A 22,558-nucleotide genomic window follows, 5' to 3' on the forward strand; every position below is an offset into this window, starting at 1 on the left:
CCGTACCGCGCAAAACATGCTAGTGCGGTGCGGAAACAGTGAGGTGAAAGGTGACGAATGGAGGGGGTGTACAAGACAAGGTGCGCGAAGACACCCCCCCATGAACAGGTGTATGTTAACACTACGTAGATTAGATTAATAGGAATAGGTAACTAGGCTGATTAATGAATAGATTAATCAACAACAGCCAGTAAGGTATGAGCGCATATGATCTAGCTTACCAGCATCAGTTGGTACGCTGGCGTATGGTCCAAAATAAGTAAATAGGATAATAGTAATATTAGTAAGGACACGGCGCGCGGCAGCCTGGCTGAACAGGTCAGTTCCACGCCACAAGAGGAAGTGAGAGGCTAGGAAAACAGGCCGACCACAGGGACGGGGTGAAGTAATGCGAAACCGGTTCCGCCCCGTCCCGGGTGATGAGCGGAGGAGGGGTTTTAGCCGGTAGGAATCCGGCACTATCCGACGATATCCATACGAACAACCGGATGTCTTTGAAGATTTCCCCTTCGCCGCTGAAATAAAAAAAAAAAAACAAAAAAGGTGTCTTGCTTGAGCGCTGGGATGGATCTACCTGGTTTTGCGGGATGTGGCAGGCAAGCTAGCCGCGAGTTACAGGAGAACCTGCTGACTCGCGAACGATAAGAGTAGACTACAGAGCGTAAGGTAACTAAGAGCGTGGGAAAGGAATATGAAGTCTGGAGAACGTAACACGGTAACGCTGATTTTTTACCAAAAAAGGAAGAAATTATTTTTTTACTCAAAAGGACCCTTCTTTTTTCGCTGAAAAAATTACGGAGTCTTCCAATATGTGTGACAATATCGCCAAAAAATCACCAGAATGGCACGGATCGAGGTTCTAGGGTAAAAAAAATGAAACCACACAAATTCGGTCGAGGTTCCGGTATAAAAAAATTAATTAGTGTACAAAAATTATTTCTTCCTTTTTTGGTACAAAAACAGCGTGACTGGAATATTGTCACACATATTGGAAGACTCTGTAATTTTTTCAGCCAAAAAAGAAGGGTCCTTTTGAGTAAAAAAAATAATTTCTTCCTTTTTTGGTAAAAAATCAGCGTTACCGGAAAGTAAAACTTTTTTCAAAAATTCCTCTCGAAAGCTAACAAAAAACTACAACTTTTATGTCGAATCATTTTTTTTTCGGTTATTTCAAGTTTCCGAGATATATTCAATGAAAAAAAAAACGGCAATTTCTCAAATAATGAATTAAAAAATCTGAAAAAATTCACATAGAGTACCTTTTAGTAGTACTTTGATATAACCAATTATGGGGCAGATCTGAGATGGTCGAAAAAAAAGTGGCCGAGTTGACGGAGAATCTCTCATATGTAGATGACATAATCACTGCGGTCCCTTTACGCTATCTGTCTTTAACCATTTCCACCCGCGATTACAATTAATTTCTCAAGTAGAGTGCCATCGTCAGATTAGTTTTTTGGATGTTCTAATCATTAATGATAACCAGCTTATCAAGACTGACTGGTTCCATAAGGTCACTTGGTCACAAAGGTACCTAGATTTTCGTTCTCACCATCCCAGATCATACAAGATTGGAACGATTTATTGTCTGGTTGATAGAGCGATTAGACTATCTAGTATTGAATTTCATCACAAAAATTTGTCCTTGATTCACACCATGAACTACGTAATAACGACTATCCAACTCCGCTTCTTAACAAACTTATACATAGTAAATACAATTCCATTTCGTCTGTGATCAGTTCCAACAACAATAATGGTGTATCTGTTGCATAAGTTAATATAAAAAACTTTGTTTCTATCCCGTATGTTGCTGGCCTGTTCAAGTCTCTCAACAGAATTTTCTCTAAATATAATATCCAGTTTTTGGGTAAAAATGCAGATGATTTATCCTCTATGTTTGACTCTGGAAAGGGTCTAGTACCCTTGGATATGCGCTCTTGTGTAGTCTACAAGATTCCTTGCAACCAATGCAACATGTCCTACATAGGTCAAACAAGTAGGCAACTACATACGAGAATAACTGAACATAAACGTAATATACATGAGCATGATGATAATTATACAGCGCTGACTAGACACGCTATCGATTTTGGTCACACATTTAATTATTCTCCAGCCAGCATTTTAGATGTTGAACCAATGTTTTACAAAAGGTTATTGTTAGAAATGTGCAATATTGTTGCACATCTCAATTCTGTCAATCGATGACAAGATATCGAACATCTGAGAACTGTTTACACCTCTGTGATATATCAAATATAACTATTAATTACCGACTGAGCTTGCTCTTGATTTTACCTTCCTAACATTTTCTTACATCTATTTAACTAGTTGAATCTGTGCTTGCTCTGATAATGATTGAAGTCGTTCTCCTTTCATTACATTCGAGACGATTCACATGTTCAAAAGTGAGCTAGTCTCGGAATTTGTCGTTTGCGTGATTTTATTCAAATTTACCAACCAAGATGAATGCTTGGGAGTTTCGCATCGCAGTAGTTGTGTTTTTGTAAAATGAACATTTTTAGTTTTTTCGATTATTCGACCGTTTATTTATTACTACTACTTGTTGTTTCTTTTTCTTCGAAAATTGGAAGTGCCATGTCATCATTAGGTAATTTCTCTTGATAATATTAGCACAATCAGCTTTGCTTATGACATAAGTCTTCTACATATTAATTTTGTGATAATTAATTGTATTTCATAATTTTTTTCTCTTCGTGACGGATGTTCTTAAATAAATTGTTCTGAGGAGGGACCCCATCCGGGCTGCAACGTTAATACAAAAAAACTGTTTTTGTTATGACCTTTATATCCAAGAATAATATCGACGTAACAATTAATCAATCTGGAAAGCTATCTGATTCCCTTGAAATTTATATCAACCAGAATGCCCAAAAAGTCCAATGTACACTTGGGAACAATGAATCTGAGACGGCTAATTTTTTATACTAGACAGTTATGTTGGCAATACAGAGAAACCTACAGCGCCGTAGTGGGCCGACCGCGAGACAAACTCAATCTCAATAAACATAATATAACCCAAGACCGTCGAATCTAGCCTCGGAATATCGCGGGGATAATTACTTGTTGGATTGACACATCAACAAGTATTTTAAGGTTAGATTCGACGGTCATGGGTTACGTTATGTTTATTGAGATTGAGTTTGTTTTGCGCTGGGCCGACTACGGCGCTGTGGGTTACTCTGTGTTGCCAACATAACTATCTAGTGTAAAAAATTAGCCATCCCGTTGACAGATTCGCCCCCAAGTGTACGTAGTAATGTAGTCTAATAATCTAAAATTCGTGAACCAAGGATCATTTGCAAACTGGGTTTCCTTTCATAGATAATAAAGGGACTAGATTACTTCAGAGTTCAGGTATAGAATAAGTACAATGAACATACATCGATAGCATCACTTTTCAATGCTAAACAACCAACTTATTATTTCTGAATGCATTTGTGAAAATGATCAATGCTATATTACTCACTAAATGCCTCCAATTGTATAATAAATTCATGGGATTAGATGCACAAGAATGTGTTATTTTGTTTTACAGAAATGAAATTCAAGCTATTTTCAAGAAGTTTCCAAAGCTACCAAGCACTTGATTATATACCAACCAACCTCGAAGGAAATGATAAATGGTAATTCTGTAAAGCTATATTATCGGTCTGGAGGTCCAGAAGTGTGTTTGTAAATTTTACCGAGACTCACCCTATTGATGTACTCGAGGTAAATTCCGTTCCGTTTTCCCGGGAATAAATTTGACAGATACTTTTCCTCTTCCGTCTGCGTAGAATTAAGGGGATCCTGATGCGTTGTTGGCAAGAGATGAACTTCCCTGATATATGTTACCAGTTCAGAGTTATCCATAGGAACACTGTGTACGTACTCTTTCGTCATATTGATGTTGAAAGCCTTCCTCCTGCACGTCAGTAAATTTATATATTTGGATTTTATTAGATGTATCTGATACCCATTCCCTAGTATAAACATATTGCACACATTTTTATTCATGGCGTCACTCGTCGCCCGCGGTCAACCTATTTGCGGATTCACATTCCATACACTAACGGCTTAGTAGTCGGGGAGCTATAGTTATCTAAAGCGCAGGTTGTATGGAGAGTATTGAACACAAGTTTTGAAGTGATAATAAGATTGTTCCTCCTTGGCCTGTGTTTTCTTTCATTGTGCGTAAACAATGTACTTGACGTAATGACGCAGTTGACAACTAGTCAAATTGATATTCATTGAAATCGACAATTTCGTGCATATTTTATTATATTTCAATTGTTTTATTACACGAAACTGTACAGTTTTTCGAGATTCACTTTATTTGAGAATTTAGTCATTTTATGTATATATTGTGACGTTAACGATTTTTTGCGAGCGATCCGCTCCTGTAAAGACCGCGCCAGTGGAAGTCTTTGTCCTGAAGAAGTAACAAAGTTGTGTATTTATTATGTGAAATATATAAGTGAGCTTCGCATTGGAAAGGAAAGTTAGAAGTTAGAAGTTAGTATCTTTTGAATTGAAAGTCTCTGTTTATGTCTATCTGTTTCTGTGCTGATGCGAGGTTTGAATCCATTGCAGCGTGGTTACAGACGCGAGTTTTTCGGTCCATCGTCCGAGCTTCTCCACAGACGAGCCATATCAAGCTGGAACCGCCACATTCGAAAATCGAAAAATTTCCTATGGAATAATTAAGGGCTAATTGGAGGCTGATTAAATGCTCTATTTTCGAATCAAATGCTCCGCGTTTTTTAAAAGAAACCTATGGTAGTGCCAGCTTGACATAAACCTCGAACCGCCACACCAAAAAAAAAGGAAAACACGTGAAATTTCGCAAAAGTGTTAGGGTCATAATTGAAGGCTGATTAAAGGCTCTTGGAATTCCTCATCTTTGAATTCGTTGCTCGGCGGTTTTCAAAAAAAACCTGTGGCGGTGCCAGCTCGAGATAAACCAGACTTTAACAAAAAAGGGAACGAGGTCAAATTTCAAAAAAGTGTGAGGGTCATAATTAGAAGCTAATTAAAGGCTCCCGGAAAACCACCCGCTCGAATCAACTGCTCCACCCCCGAGGGGTGGAAACCACCAAAAAACTCGAAAAATCGGTTAACTCTCGGACGCAACAACTTACAGAGTTCGTACGCACGTCAAATTACTAGAATTGAAGGCTCCCGGAAGACCACCCGCTCGAATTAACTGCTCTACCCCCGAGGGGTGGAAACCACCCAAAAACTAGAAAAATCGGTGTAACTTTTGGACGCAACATCTTAAAGAGTTCGTACGGGCGCTAAAATTACTCTAGAATTAAAGGCTCCCGGAATATCATCCGATCGAATTAACTGCTCCACCCCCGAGGGGTGGAAATCACCCAAAAACTAGAAAAATCGGTGTAACTTTTGGACGCAACAACTTACAGAGTTCGTACGGGCGCTAAAATTACTCTAGAATTAAAGGCTCCCGGAATATCATCCGCTCGAATTAACTGCTTCACCCCCGAGGGGTGGAAACCACCCAAAAACTAGAAAAACCCGTGTAACTCTTGGACGGAACAAGTTACATTGTTTCTAAAGGCGTCAAAATCACTCTTTAGTCAACGACTCTCGATACACTGCCCCTACAAATCAAATGCTTCACAGTCCACCCACAAGAGTGTGATTGACACACGAACTTTACGAATCAACGTAGCAGGTGGATGAAACAGGAACCAGGATTTTCAATGCGAAAAATGCTCGTGTCGCGTGAATTCGTTACGCAATTTTCGTGTCTTGTACTTTGATTTCAGCATCGTCACCAACGAACGTCATCCCAGCGCAAATGAAGCATTGTTCTTGCAGTTAGTGATTTCACTTGTCTGGATTGCAGGTGAGTGATGGAGATTATTTTCTATGTACCTTTCTCCACACTATAAACATTATTCGTCACCGCCACCGACGTCACCATCACAGGACCTTAGCCCTTTGTTCTCTTTTCAGACGCTATCTAGAAAGATAGACACTATGGTCTAAATTGTGCTACAGGCTTGAGAAAGTGAGTGCGTTATATAAAGAAAACTCCTACTCCAAATTTCAAATCTTCAGAAGCTGCCAATCTTTTTTATGGCCTGGGAGTCAACGATAGCCGGGTCGTTTTGGCAACATCAATTTATTTAATGAATCATCCGTGTAACGTATAATAGTAATATGAACATTCTCTAACGCACCACCGTGACGAGGGCTTACGGGAGAGCTTTATTCACGATTAAAAATCAACAAAAAAAATTCATAGACGCATAAGCGAAAGTGTTCTTACACATTGATTGGAACACAAGAATTTCACAAAATATCGTTTTTCGCCTGAATTTCACGACTGGACTCGTCTTTCACCCATATAAGCAGGCGTAAAAAAATCGAAAAAAATTTGTATTATCAAGGATGAAATTAATTGCGATGCTTTTTTTTATAATAACGAACACGAAAAGAATAGTGTTTCACCTATAAGATACAACGACGGTTGTCCAGGACTGTGAAACTGCGTTGGGCATGCGGCACGTGAGCGACGAGGTTAGAACGCTGCATCTCTACCTGCCTTAAAGACGATCGTTGGTATTCTGAATGATTGGAAGACCATCGTGAAGCTGTTTTTTCCATGTTATACGTTTACTCAGTGAATAAATTCAAACTCTGGCGGATAGTTGTAATAGATCTTTTACTGTAAGAATCGAGACTCAGATATACTGGTAAAATTCGCAAAATTTCACCACTTATGTGGGTGGAAGACAAGCGTGTCGTGGAATTCAGGCGGAAGATGATATTTTCCCAAGTTTCTTATGTTCCAATTAATGCGTACAATAAGTTTCGCGTATACGGCTATAAATATTGTTTGTCAATTTTTTTGCTGTAATTGTAACCTTCCCGTAACTTCCAGTCGTGAGGGTGCGTTGGAGGTTGTTCATATTACTATCAGGATAGAGCCTTTACGCTGATCTCGGGGTGTATAAGGCATTTATTCAGGGATAAAAATATATATATTGTGACGGGACGCCTGGCTGGCGTACCGACACCTGGGGTTCGGCGCGTGCCCCCTAATATTTTGCTTGGTAAACCCAAGCCAAATCTAACTGTCCACTCGATAACCCCGCCACACACCGGGAACCCAATCAAATCACACGATTTACCGTACCCCTTCTTCAGGGAACGCGACCAATCTCTATCCCCGAAAACGGCGTAACTAGACAATAAGAGTATATAAGACGAGCGCAAATGCGAATCTAGCAATCTATTACCTATTGAGCAACCGCCAGGATAGATTATCGAAGACTTCCACGAGAAGACCCATACTTCCCACATCCATGAGGAGCCGGACACCAAGGACCCACGATCAGGAGACGTGGAGTACCCGTGCAAGGAATCCTCAACACCACTTCCCATCAAAGGAGGGCATTCAGCGTACTAATAAATTCTATTTGTTTTCAATAAAATAAACTCCTTAGGTACCAGGGAGCCGTGTCTGAGTGAAGAACAGCATTGCGTCTGACCTCATAGCTCAGATACGGTGATCGTCTCACAATCCCCCGACCCGTAGGTAGGACACCTGAACCCGTAGAGAGTCACGGCCATAGCGACTGAAAGTCTTAATACAGGTGAAGGTACATTTGCGTAGAATCCCCTTGCCTTTAACTACCACGCTAGTAATATCCAGTCTTGCCATACGCAAACTGAATCACTATCAAAGTCCTTCTGACTACTGTGCTATCACTCACGTAATATTCTGTTTCAGTACTATCTAAACGAATAATTATAATATCAAAATCAACTGTCAGCGACGATTCCTCATTATCGAATACCGTCCCTCTGACGACCAGGCTATCACATGAATAATAGTGAGTCTACCCATAGGTAAACCGAACTATCATCTAAGTCCTTCCGACTACCATACTCGCACACGAATGATATTCTGTCTTAGTTCCCACTAAACGAATCATTATCCATCACCAAAACCGACTAGTCAACGATCCAGAATAATCAAATACCGTCCCTCTGACCAACATGTTATCACGCAATTAATAGTCAGTCTTGCCGCAGGCAAATTTCATTAATATCAGAGCAAATAAGGAAGAACTATCCCTTCTTAAATTATCAAATATCTCTTAGAGATTATCAGAAGAATACGTTCACAACCTTTCATCCTGTCTCTTATCCCGCCTCACGGGAAAAAAACATTGACGTATCACTGCCATATTTCCTTTCCAGAAATGGATATTTCGCATCACGAGTCAACCTCTCAGAGCGATCTATCTGTGCGTGCTTCACACTCACAGATCAAGTTTGACCCTCAACCGTTTACACGGCCTATGATGATGGGTCTATTCCACTCGTGCCTTTGCACATGAGGGTGAGAAAACAAATTCTGAGGCTATCTCGAAAAACCAAGTTAAAGTGGTCAAACTATTCGGGCTGTTCCAGAAGTTAATCACACAATTAACAAGTCATCCTTCTCCACCTTCCTTCTGTGTCCGGAGACCGAATCCTGCAGCTCTATCCCAGAGACAGGAAACTCTCAAAATGAATATATCATTCGAGTATGCGCTGAATATCACACATAGCGTGTGAAGTTTTGGCGAAACAAAGCCCGCAAATAAATTGTACGTCTCATTGGCGAAAGCGTGCAAGCGTGCATATATATATATATATATATATATATATATATATATATATATATATATTGTGACGTGGTATTTCGTACCCCGTCACTTTGTTTAATTATCGCATTCCCCTAGGTGCAGATATCGCTAAAAATAACAAAAGCACGTCTGAGGCCAATACTCCAAAAATGAACGACTAATTATCTTTAAGTTGAATTCTCTTTACTAAGCTAATTGTATGCTATTTTCTAATTCTGTAATGCTCTTCGAGAACCATCCGCGAGACCTTCACGTCAAGATACCAGGACACTGCCTGACAGGGGTCACGTACCAGCTCAACATCAACACCACCGACTACAGACGAACGAATACCGCTGAAACCACTCCCGATGGATGCCTATCTAGTTGTCGAAAAGGGTCGTGCGTGATGCACAAACAGCACCTCCAACTATTTGAGACTTATCGGCCAGGAGCCGAACCACGAACGAATGCTTCTACCGCTCGGATGCATCGTCAGGCGGCGTACAGGGCTGTGCGTTAAAAACACAACAAAGCCTCCCGTCGACGATACTTATCAGCCTGGAGCTGAACCGACCCTAACATCTACTAAGTCGTTGACTATCCAATAGAAGACGGTTTTCTCGTCACGAACCGTCTTATCGAAGGACTGCGGCGTGGAATAGGCTAATGATATGCTGACCACGTGGATCTGGTGGATCTAGTGTGGGGATCCGGGTTGAGGGCCATCACCACCAGATCGTTTCGGCATGAGGGCTTCGATGAGCGAGGGCCGGGATGCAGCGCCGACGAAATAGCTACAACGGGGAGTACCAGTAAAGCAAGGAGTGAGTTACAGTCTGTCGCAAGTCCAGGAGACCGGTGACGTAACATTGCCGCACACCTCATTATCGCAACACATGAGCAGTACGACCCCCCCCCCCCCTCCCCTCTCACCAACGATACCGCACAGCTGAAGGAAAACATCTCTAACCACCTTCCGACGTCCCGATACCTCGATACCTGTCGTCGAGGGAGAAGAAAAACAAGCGGCGAGGGATTATCGCCGCCTACCCGTGGACCAGGCCACGCGACCTGCTGGTCCAATTAGAATACCGCAAATTTTAGGAAGAATCACGTGACAGCAGCTCGACGAAAATCAGGATCATCGCTCATCTCGTCACTCTACGTTCAGTTACCAATCATAGCAGACGTGCCTTTTTGTAACTCGACTTCCAGTTTCGTTAATAGCGCCTTTATTAATCCGACCTTCAGCTTTTGTTAATTGTACCAGTGTTCACGTTATCGCTTTGATTACCGCTATCGTATCGCATTCTCTCGCACCTGTTAGATCTTCTTTTACGTAAGTGAGGTTCCTTTTCTATTTTGTGAAGCCACGAGATTACTTGCAATATATCGTACCTTTACCTTTATCTCTTTCTCTCTTTACCTTGCAGTTGGTCTGCTTGAGCCAATTGGGCTCGTATCTTTCCTCTTTACCTTGCAGTTGGTCTGCTTGAGCCACCTGGGCTCGTACCTTATTATCTCTTATCTTGTCCCTTTCTCTGTCTTATTGCAAGTAACTTCGCGACTGGTTGACTATTACTTACGCATTGTAGTGACTATCGCTTTATCTTATTATCTTTCTCTTTTAGAATATTTGAATGTCTAATATCGCTGTCTAGCAGCGCGTTCCGTTGAAGGATCAATTTTTATCTTAGCTACTGAGCATTGCTATTTTGTTATATTTTCTCTGATTAGTTTCTATCTGTCTCTTTACCTATTATCGTTGATTATCGTATCTTAGTGAGTGTACCGCGGGAGCGATCTTATATCGCTGCACGGTCCCGTTCGTCGTTCATTTGACATTGGAGTATTGTGCCGTATCACATAACATCTTTTTCACCATTTTCTTCGCTAATATCGCTGATCGTAGTTGTCCGTAGTCTATTTGGTTTGCCGTACGTTGCATATTAATTATCTTGAATATCGTTTGTCTTATCTTGAATTGCCTTTTATCGTACCGAATATTATCTATCTTTCTCTCGCACTTACCGCAAACTATAGACTACGTATTATCTGTTATTCTCTATATTTTATGATAATTTTCTATTTGACCTGTCGCTTGAATTTATTTTGTAATTCATAATTCCCTGTCTGCCTATTTCTGATCATTCTGGTAATGTGATAACTATTACAATTGTTGTATTTCGCATGTGTTTATAATTGCTTCTCTTATTTTATGATTTATTTGCTTACCGCTTAATTCAAGTACAGTATATCTTTTTCTGTTCTGCCTATCTACCATAAAACCGTGTTAATCATTACCTTTTAGTATCGCGAGCTTGCGCATATTTCCCGCTTATTCGGAAAACGTTCCGTTAATTGTTAACTGTCTCGCTTAACCTTTCTCTGGCTGTAACTATTGTTAATTATCGCATTTATCGTACTTGTATCGCCAACTCTTCAGCTACTTGCTTGTCAGTAAACTTATCGCTTCTTGTTTAATATATTTGATATTATTCCTGCTTCACCTGTTTCTTATTTTATCTATTGGATTCGACTCCGCCCCTCTACCATTATCTTGTCTCTCTGAGCGAACTGTGCAAAACCGTCGTAGAACCTGACCTTACCTTTATCTATTACCTTTACCTTTACCTTTGTCTTTTTCTCTAATTATCTATTTTTGACGCATGTGTGTCTGGCGCCCAACAATCGTATCTTTCTCCCTTAGTATCTCTCTCTATCTAATTATTTAGGTTAGCGACTGCGCCGTAGGGTAACCAATTATCGTTATATCGTTATTACCCTCAAACATATAAAAAAATTATTGGTTACAATATATATATATATATATATATATATATATATTTACCTCCAAACAGGTTCAAATGTTCCATTTGTGTATAAAAATGCGCCTGTTAAAATTTGAACTCTCATTATTAACATTATGAGGGTGCGCACCGTACTTTTCTTTTTTCCATCAGAAAAACATGGGCTAAATGCTTCTTGCCCCTTTCTATTTTTATAACTAGCTTACGATGCTTCGTACAGAAAATTCACAGACAAATTTTCGTAGAGAATTGAACGCTCTACAAAAAAGGTCTTCCATTATTTTTTGATAAATTCACTCGTTGAAAAGTTATTAGAGGTCAAAAGTCATGTAAGAACGTCAAACACTAATGAAAGAGTAGCTTTATCAGAAAATGATAAGATGTCTTTTCTTGAACAGCGTTCAATTCTCTACAAAAATATGTCTATGAATTTTCTGTACGGCGCATCGTTAGCTAGTGATGAAAATCAGAATGAGCCAAAAACAATTTTCTCCCATGTAATCCTTATGAAAAATGGAAAAGTGCGATGCGCAACCTCTTAATGTTAAGATTGAGAGCTCAAATTTTGAAAGACGTATTTTCGTGCTAAAATGGAAGTTCTCAACTTGTTTAGAAGTAAAAAAAATTACTTTTTTTAAACTATCTCGCTGTACATTCAAAATAGTTGTAAAATTGATTATTCGATAGTATTATGAATTTGACTTATAGTTAAGACCTCAAGATACAAGAAGATATTTTTCCAGTATTTTGGGTATTATAAAGTTTGAAGTGGTTTAATGTGCCGCGAATGCAAACGGCTCATGTTTACCTGTGGTGAGGTACGAAAAACGGAGTATGGTTTCAGGGTGAGGGCTTACATAGCTTTACAGCATATGATGTGAATGCAAATATGTCGATATATTGTCGATTGATGTTCCCAACACAGAAGAAAAGTTGAAAATGGCAGTTTTGATTATTTCAAAAACTCTTGCAATTGAAATATTTCCCGAGATGTGCGATGCCATGATGGCTAACATCACGGTCGCCTACACACAATCCACATTCTACTGAAATCATACATGCTGTGAGTACCAATAGCTATTTTGTTGAGTAAAAATGATTTTTGCCTACCGATGAGATTTAATATTAACAATGTGTACTTGTAACCAATTACCGGCGAATAAAATTGATGAGTTTTTGATACATAATGGAATTTAACACAGGTCATTTAAATGAATTTACTCGAAGCGCTTAGGCATTGACAAGCTTTTTTTGCTAATTGTCGAAATACCCTCTGTTCGCCTGCATTTTTGTGATCATGATTAATTCATATTTTATTATTAATATTTTTATTATTAATTATTACTGATTTACGATTCTGATTTATGGGTGGATTCAATTCAATGGATCAGGGGCGATAACGTCGGAAATGAACCAAGTCAACGTAGAGTGAAATATGGTTTGGATGACGGTGACTGGCTTATACGGGCAGAACACATTATCGCAGCAAAGTTGTGAGCGAAGAACAATTTTCAACAATGTTGATACCTGATCCAATAGCACTCCACATTTATACACCAGCACGAAGTTACGGGCGAAACCAGAAGTTACTCTATTTAAAATAGTCTCGGGAATCATGGATTGGAACGGGGTATCATGATTCCTGATAGCGACGAAGTAGTGAACTTTACTGCAAAACGGTCCCGTGAAACTTGAATTCTTTTGTACTATTAACAGAACAGAATAATCGGTTTGATCGTTGACAAAACATGAAATCAACTGAACACTTAAGAATTTTGTGTACCCTGAAATTCACTCAAATTTCTCTGCTGATTTTTGTAGGGCTTGTGTTGTTGAAAATTGTTCTGTTATCAGAGACAATTCAATAATGCATTGTTTTGAAGTGACCGAAATCTGGAAATTAGAACGGATTACGTCAACTTGTATGGATTTTCTGAAACACAAACTTTTAAACGTTGCAGCGGAGAGCCTATGATTAAGAGATTAATGTAACGCCTCCAAAGACCATCTAACTTAATCCGTCCAAGAGTAACAGCGATTTTTCTAGTTTTTGGGTGGTTTCCACCCCTCGGGGGTGGAGCAGTTAATTCGAGCGGGTGGTTTTCCGGGAGCCTTTAATTCTGGAGTCATTTTAGCGCCCGTACGAACTCTGTAAGTTGTTGCGTCCAAAAGTTACACCGATTTTTCTAGTTTTTGGGTGGTTTCCACCCCTCGGGGGTGGAGCAGTTAATTCGATCGGATGATATTCCGGGAGCCTTTAATTCTAGAGTAATTTTAGCGCCCGTACGACTCTTTAAGTTGTTGCGTCCAAAAGTTACACCGATTTTTCTAGTTTTTGGGTGGTTTCCACCCCTCGGGGGTGGAGCAGTTAATTCGATCGGATAATATTCCGGGAGCCTTTAATTCTAGAGTAATTTTAGCGCCCGTACGAACTCTGTAAGTTGTTGCGCCCAAAAGTTACACCGATTTTTCGAGTTTTTTGGTGGTTTCTACCCCTCGGGGGTAGAGCAGTTGATTCAAGCGGGTGGTTTTCCAGGAGCCTTCAATTCTGAAGTAATTTTGACGCTCGTACGAACTCTGTAAGTTGTTGCGTCCGAGAGTTACACCGATTTTTCGAGTTTTTTGGTGGTTTCCACCCCTCGAGGGCTGAGCAGTTAATTCGAGCGGGTGGTTTTCCGGGAGCCTTTAATTAGCCTTTAATTATGACCCTCACACTTTTTTGAAATTTGACCTCGTTCCCGTTTTTTTTAAGTCTGGTTTATCCCGAGCTGGCACCGCCACAGGTTTTTTTTGAAAAACGCCGAGCAACGAATTCAAAGATGAGGAATTCCAAGAGCCTTTAATTAGCCTTTAATTATGACCCTAACACTTTTGCAAAATTTCACGTGTTATCCGTCTTTTTTCGGTGTGGCGGTTCAAGGTTTATGTCACGCTGGCACCGCCACAGGTTTCTTTTAAAAAACGCGGAGCATTTAATTCGAAAATAGAGTATTTAATTAGCCTCTAATTAGCCCTTAATTATTCCATAGGAATTTTTTCGATTTTCGAATGTGGCGGTTCCAGCTTGAGATGGCTGAAGAAAGTAGCACTGAGCTGGAATGACGATAAGCGGAGCATATTTCCCAACACAACCGACAGGCTTCCCTGGAGCTAGATGAGTGTATAACACTGGACTTGTACATAAACTGGACCTTAGAATATAAAATATGCTATTGTGGCCGTTGATTAATCTAAGTTTGTAGTTTGGGTAAAATTATTGTCGAGCTTTTTTCACAATTTGAGATGTCACGTTCTTCTGACACAATTTGAGATGTCACCTTTTTGTGGCACAATTTGAGATGTGACCTTCTTTTGGCACAATCTAAGATGTCACGTTCTTCGGGCACAATTTGAGATGTCACGATCTTCCATACTGCCGTCGATTTTAACATCATTCATTTTATTATCCATAGCTAATTTTCTTCTCTATTGCTAAATTTTTATTAACCGCCTAAATCGATTGCTTACCGCAACAGTACCACAGCCTAGATTTCTACGTATAAATCGTTGTCCAAAGTATAAGTTCTCTAGATCTCGAATGTGCCGTATCGTTTATTACCTAAATCTCGTGATTCTTAGTTTCGCAATTCAGGCAGTGTACATCTTTTGTGAATATCCAGCGATACCGATATCTTTTCCATAACAATATCTGAAACTAGAGTACCACTATAGTATCGTTAATTAAGTTGGAACTAGTTATCACCCGAGTGCCTGCACTTTTACTGCTCCGTTCGTTAATTGTGACACCGTTATAAAATCACACATATTCTTCAAGTTTTATTTAGTTATTTTACTGCATTTGCTATAGATTCTCGTTGATTTTTCTTCTTTCCGGTATTTTTCCTTTTGTTAATTATCCTTTCTCCATTTCAAGTAATTTCTTAGATCTTATTGCATGTTAGTTATATCTTTCTGTTTATTGTAAACTTGCTGATTGTTAATTATAGGATAAAAGTCTCATGTTTCGTACCAATATTTGCTGTCTTGTTTATCACACTAATATCTCTCCTGCTAATTTGTTTAAATTTCCTTCCTGTGATTGTGAGTCTATCTCATTTTCTGCTACTTGATCAACATACAGTACGCTCTTTCAATAGTGCCGGTGATGGGCGTATAGGGAAATATCTATCCGAGGAAAGCAGTACCCCCACTCTCGATGCGTCTCGGCAACGAAAACAATAGCACAACGCACCTACCGTGCGGCAGTATTGAAAGTGCAATAGAACTTATCCACAGTTGGGGGTCGTGTTCGAGTAAAAAACAGGGGAAGCGGCAGTATTGGCATAATTAACGCAATACCTACTTTCCTTTGGGTTTTCTATTTGGTTATTCCCCAGTCTTCTACCAGTAGCTTGTCTATTTGAATTAGTCATCCAAAACCGTCGTGAGGTTTGTTTCACCTTTTCTCATATCTTTTCTCTTTTGTAAAAATTGATGCAATTGCGTCTAGTGACCAACTTTTTTCTTTTGCCAAAACGAATCTACGCCATAGAGTAACTGAGTGATTGCCCTCACGTCACCTTATCTTACCGTGTGGAAAATTAATCGTGACAAGTTTAACATACTTCTCTAATTCTGCTTAGCATCGTGATTGAGGAATTAATTTTCAACTTTCGATCATTCTGACGAATTGAAATATGAGCGTGTACTTTTTCTCAATTACCATTGCCATTATACCTTGCTGCAACCCACTCGACTGACTCATCAACCATGTCATTTCTGTCCAAAATTGAGTAGGCTAAATTTACCCCTTGGGTTCTTGATCTTATATCCCACTGCCCTCATACAAACTTTAAAGACTGGTACTGTGCAGTGGTTTTTAGCATTCAGGACGGCATCTATTTGCTCATGGTGGATGGACGGAATAGCTGAACTGCGGAAGAGCTGCCTGGCCAAACGAAGACGGATAGCGAGGGCTGGCGGGAGACCCGAAAGGGAAACCCTCCAAGCTGCATACAAGACGAAACGGAAGCGACTGACAAACACTATCAGAGTAGTAAAGCACGATGCTGGAAAAAGCTCTGCGAGAAGGTGGATCGGGACCCGTGGGGTACGGGTTACAAGATCGTAACCGGTAGACTAGGGGCCTGGATCCCGCTAGAACTCAAAAACGCTCAAATGGCACGACGGATCGTCGACAGACTATTCGCGACACATCCGACATATATGGATGCAACCAACAACAACGAGATGGCGGTGATATTCTAGTCTGTACCGCGGAGGAGCTCGCCACAGCAACCAATGCGATGAGGACGGATAAGGCGCCAGACCCCGATGGGGTACCGGCGAAGCTTATTTGGCTGATGGCTAACCTGAAGCCTGAGATACTCTTGGACCTGTACAACACGTGCGTGATGACAAGGACCTTCAGCGGCCGGTGGAAGGCGGCGAAGCTGGTCCTTGTCCCTAAGGATGAGAGTGACTTCTGCACCGTCGGCCTACCGGCCGCTGAGCCTACTGGACACGACAGGAAAACTGGACGAACAATTACTGAAACCAAGACTCAAGGACGCGATACAGAACGCAGGAAGCCTCTCCCGTGACCTATCGTGCTGCTGGCGACATTAGACGTCAAAAACACCTTGAACTCGGCCAGGTGGGTGGACATCCTGGAGGCGCTGAGCGGCGACTTCGGAGGTTCCATTGTACTTGCTCCTGGTTGGGGAAGACTACCTTCAAAACAGACGATTAACATATGAAACAATCGAAGAGCAAATGACACGAAAGATCACCGTAGGGGTCACCCAAGAATCCATACATTGACCAGGCTTCTGGAACGGTACCTACGCAGCCAGCTCAGACTAGAGCTCCCTCTTGGCGCACGCCTAGTCGCATATGCGGATGATCTGGCGGCGGTGATAGTCGAGCGCTCTCCAGAACGGGCGCAGCATAAACTGAACCAGACGATGAGACAAGTCGTACGGTGGATGCCTGACTACGGGCTGCAACTGGCAACGAAAAAACAGAACTGGTGATTCTCACCGGAAAACGTATACCAACGAGACTGGAGAGTCAAGTACCTAGAGGTGACCGTAATACAAATATGACCTTCTGGAATTATAGTATACAAAGGACAGACCGGAAAGCGGACAAAAGAATAGCATCCCTAAGTCGCCTAAGGATGGTCTAGCCCTTTTTGGTGTTCCTGGCTTGGTTTTCTTGGGATTGCTGCGGTAATCACAACTTCTCTCCTGTCGACTACACCTCTTTCCGTCCGTACTGATTGCCGCTGTCCACTCTGGGCTGGACCGCATAAGTGGCTGTGCAGCTGCTGTCAGTTACTCTACTTTACCGGCTGGGTTTATCTATCTACAGTGCCGTACTATCTTGATATGGGCTGCGCATGACTGCAGGCATGTCTCCACGCGCTTGCTTTGCTTGCAGGAGGACCGTTCTCCTCGCCACTATGCCTCTTGTCATGCTGTCTATCATCCAGGCTGTGTAAGAAGAAGGTTTATTGCCCGCTCCCTGACCTCGCACAAGAGCGAGCAGCTGCAGCCATCGCCTCGGTCGGCACCACTACGTCTGCGGAAAATCCACCGTGCTGCCTTTGCCTCATGTAACACTTGCTGTCCAGCTTGATAAGCTTTACCTGCTTATCAATGCTCGCTTTGGTGACATTTCCACGCAGCTTCAGGACTTACCGGCTCTTTAAGCTCGCGTCGATACCGATGTCGTTAAAATTCTGCAGCTGGCAGGGGATAATCGGAAGCTCCGTGATGAGCTCGCCGCACTCCGCCGCCTACGCCAATCTGGACGCCCCAAAATTTCTAGGAGCCGTCCCGCCTGTGTACCTGTTCGAGAAGATGTCGAAGCCATAATCTCTAGCGTCCCTTGCGCTTGTTCTGACTCTAATCCCGCAGCCGTGTAGCAGGTTGCCGCGACCCTTGCGGGTAATTTGGTTGTAGGTAACATTGATTCCTCTCGCTTTCTGATTCCCCCTATGAGAGCTCGAAGTGATCGCCCAATACCTCTTTTGGTTACGTTCGGCACTGCAGAAGCTCGGCCGCGATTCATTGCTGCTAAGATGCGACGGGGCACTTTTCTCACTACTGCGCTTTCCCTAGTGCCTTTAGACAATGTCTGGAACATCTAGGTCAACAAAGTGCTCCCATCTCAGGTTCATAAGTTTTTAACGTCATCTAAGTCATTTGCAAAAGAGGCCGGACATCGTTCCGTGTGGCACAATAGAGGGTGTCGTCTTCCTGAGAAAAGCTGATGGTACGCCTCTGCAGAAGATTCGTTCTATATATTCAGAAGATATGCCCATGCATATACACTGATTCATTACTCTTGGACTTCCCTGTAGTATCCATGCGGCGTGGGTTCATGGATATCCACATTGAACGTCTCACGGAGGCTCATGGACATCCTTGAAGCTGTCTGAAGTAAGTTGTTTCTCAAGCAACAATAAATGTGTTTTAAAATTATAAAATCTGTCGAAACATGCATACGTATTCGTGACATATGAAAAATGATGTGCCTGTGCATCATTGACTATACTATTTCATGGACGTCCATGGGATCCACACTGGGATCAAGTTTACATCCTATTGGCGTTCAATGAATGTTCACAAGACATCCAGCGCCCGTTTATGAGATCCCTATATTGATATCCACTGGACGCTCAATGTAATGTATTGTTGCGAACATTCCGACTTTCCATGTTTTGAATACAAATATTTGTAGATGCCCAATGGACGGCAGTAGCCTTCATCGAGGTACTGCAATGAACGTTCGCTGGTGATCATTGTTTTGTGCGGAAAGGAGCGCAGATAGCACGGCTTGCGATTATAGAGGTTTACCTTCAACGAAATTTCTCAAAAAATAAACTCGTTAAATTTTCACTTCAGAAAGGGTCAAAGAGTAGAGTAGAATTTCACCGAGTCTAATGCCGCATTTCGTAGTCTTACATCCATTCTGATTCCAGATTGACAGCCCTCAAATAGAATCATATAACGCTAACTGGAGGAATCTACAAGGTACTCGACTTTTGTTTCACTCCATTAAAAACTATCAGGGTCAATGGGTTCGACGAGCTGCCAGTTGAGTTGTGGTTGAGTGTAAGGTTTTTTCTCGGAACATGGTTCCTCACACATGAACTGATTGCTGTATCCCTGCCCAAAAAACCACCAGTATCAAGAGATTGCCCGGGGGCAAAATATATATGAAGCCGCGTTGTACCGTGGGTGTGTCCCAACCGAGTGAGCATGCGAAATTGTAACAATGCAACAGCTAATTGTGAGTGGCATCTGCCAGAAACCTCTAATAGTTATTTTTGTGGCAAAAGTGCATGAAATAGACCATTTTTGACAAGTGCGAATTTCATATTAGTAAATAAGTCCTTATATACACACATGCCACAAATTTTATTTTTTGAGCTACCTCTTGTTAAAAATGAGAATATTCTGTAGTTTTTATGAGCACTATTTCTTATAAAGTATTCAATATTTGAAAAGTAGTCGAGTTATTAACGGAGGTAATGCGGAAATCAAATTATAGTTGACGATTAATCTTATGCTTGTATGGTCATTGACGCTAACGTTTACGCGAATAATCTTTTGTAATCTATCTCACAACGAAAAAATATACAAGGTTGGCTCTGTAACAAACACTATGGAGTGCGGTTGTAAGAACATGGCAATGTTTCTTTGAAAATCCAAATTATTTCTCGGCTTTGTAGTTTTCCATTTTTCTGTAACCTGAAGAAAGCATTCAATGACGCAGATGTTTTGAATTTTATCAAAATTGTTAACCAATTCTGGTTATATTATCGTTACACGGTTTTCTAAAATTTATTCTTCTGCCATAGGGAATTCAAAAATTATTTTTCTTGTTATCTATGTGAACAACTCTTAGCATTACGGTGAAAATTGTATCGTTTCGACTGAATCATTGCAAAATTTTAGGAAATACGATGGAAATAAGCATTTTTGAGCATGAATATCCATATCGATTTTCGATATCATTGTGAAATGCGAGCGCTCATAGCTTTCTTGGTGAACAAAGTTTAGGTACATTTTGCTGAATAGGCAAATCTACTAGATGAATGATTAAATATTTCTAAAACAGTTCGATAATAGAATTCCCCACATCACTTCCCAGCGTATGTCGATTTTAGCAGCTGCAAGAACGTATAATCTAAAGAAGCCACGAATTACGCACCTCCTGTCGGCATCTTCGCTCCACACTAGGAGTAAAGCCATCGCCGTGGAAAATGCAACGAGAAAAGCGAGGCAAGGAGCCACTCGTCGACACCAAGATTTTTTTTCACTCACTGAAGAAGGACTGGGTAGAGACGACCCTGCTGCGAATGACGTTACTGAACCAGCTGTGCCTTGTGTCCCTGATAGCTGCATCCTGCAAACATATAAAAATAAAGTGATGGGGGTTATCTTCGAAATCTTAGACCCTTCGATCAGCACACGAAACCGAAATTAATTGCATTCGACGTTTGTTCGCACCTGCAGGCATACAGTCATGTGCCCTGGAGCATTTTCAGACATTAGGGGTGCAGTGGTTTGTGGTAATAAAATGACTCACCCCTAAAACGTCCGTTTTCACCCGATTCCGTCGATATCTCGCAAAGTTGATATTTTTTACCCACCTCTGATGATCTTTCAAGTTTAAAAAACCAAAGCAACTTCTTCCTAGCAGTACTTACTTGTGTCGAGATCCATTTTTGGTCGTTTAGGGTGCAGTGGGTTGTTGTAATAAAATGACGCGTCCCCCAACGTTAACGTCCGGTTACACCTTATTCCGTCGAGATCATGTTTTAATCACGAATTTGAGAAATGAAAACCTTAAAAATTCTAATAGAGCTACCAGAATTTTTTTTTTTCAATATTCCGATTGTTTCCATTTTTTATTACTGATAAATATATAAAAACAACTTCTTCGAATCTCTTACTCTGAATGTTTAAAAAATCCTGATAAGCAAACGCATTGTTTATAACATTATCAGAAATTTGTTTCGGACAGTAAGATCGTCGGAAAAACAATGATTTTTGAGAAAAAAATCCTTTCTTTAAACAATTTCCTTATAATTTGAAAACGCATTTTTTAATTACCGATTTTTTTCGTCGCTAAATGTTGATATTAAGAATCCTTTTTTTCTTCAAAAATCATCATTTGCAGTGCTCTTTCACATTCTGCCAAAAAAATTTTTCGCTTCATCTCTTAATTGTTTATTCAATAAAAAATCTGTTATAAACAAAGGAACATCCGTCCTATGCTTTTGTTTGGATAGTACGAAAAAAAAATAACGACAGACATGCACGACTTTCTGATGAAAATATTTTTTTCCTATTTTTTACATAATTTCAAATATTCTCATGTATTCGAGCTTGCCATTTTTGTAATATTTGTCATATTTGTGACAGTTTCTAAGATATTTTAATTTAAAAGGCGGACAAAAATGTTGACAATTTCTTTCAATAAATAAATGCGAGTATCCTTGCCGTATTTGTAATAGTTTATAAGATATTTTTATTTGAAAGCCGGAAAAAAATGTTTCCATGTTTTTCTATAAATAAACGCGAATAAGTTAAAAAATAATCGAGTTGAAGCCTTGTTTAAGAAGACATTTTTTTGTCATTTAATGGTGTAAAGAAAAGATTTGGAGTGTCTTTGCCGTATTGGTAATAATTTACAAGTTATTCGCACCGGAATGATGGATAATCCATAGAAACTGGTAAGTTCGAAGACATGGGAATATTTGAAATTATGTGAAAAAATGAGGAAAAAATATTCTCATTAAAAATTCGTGCGTAGTTGCTTATTTTTTCTGAGAGCGTCTGAAAGAAAATATAGTACGGATGTTCATTTGTTTATAACAGATTTTTATTAAATAAATAACTAAGGTAGGAACCAAGACATTTGTTTTGGTAGAATATGGAAAGCTCTTAAAATCATGATTTTTAAAGAAAAAATGGTTCCTTAATATCAATTTTGAGCAATAAAAAAAATTATTTAATGAAAAATCGCATTTTCATATCATAGGAAATTTCTTTGAACAAACGATTTTCATCTTGAAAATTATTGTTTTTACCG

At 40.3% G+C, this 22,558-nt stretch overlaps 1 protein-coding gene across 1 annotated transcript in view; it reads right to left on the reverse strand.

Moving 5' to 3' along the window:
* Positions 1-22,558, reverse strand: part of LOC124175119 (protein Star-like) — a 138,413-nt gene that overhangs the window by 88,957 nt on the left and 26,898 nt on the right. The window contains exons 3-4 of the mRNA XM_046555039.1: positions 20,672-20,866; positions 3,721-3,931 (exon numbers count right to left, since the gene is read on the reverse strand). Of these exons, the coding sequence (XP_046410995.1) occupies positions 3,721-3,931; positions 20,672-20,866 (406 nt within the window). The remainder of the gene's footprint in view (positions 1-3,720; positions 3,932-20,671; positions 20,867-22,558) is intronic.

The sequence above is a fragment of the Neodiprion fabricii genome, chromosome 1 (assembly GCF_021155785.1).
Source record: "Neodiprion fabricii isolate iyNeoFabr1 chromosome 1, iyNeoFabr1.1, whole genome shotgun sequence".
Classification (NCBI taxonomy): domain Eukaryota; kingdom Metazoa; phylum Arthropoda; class Insecta; order Hymenoptera; family Diprionidae; genus Neodiprion; species Neodiprion fabricii.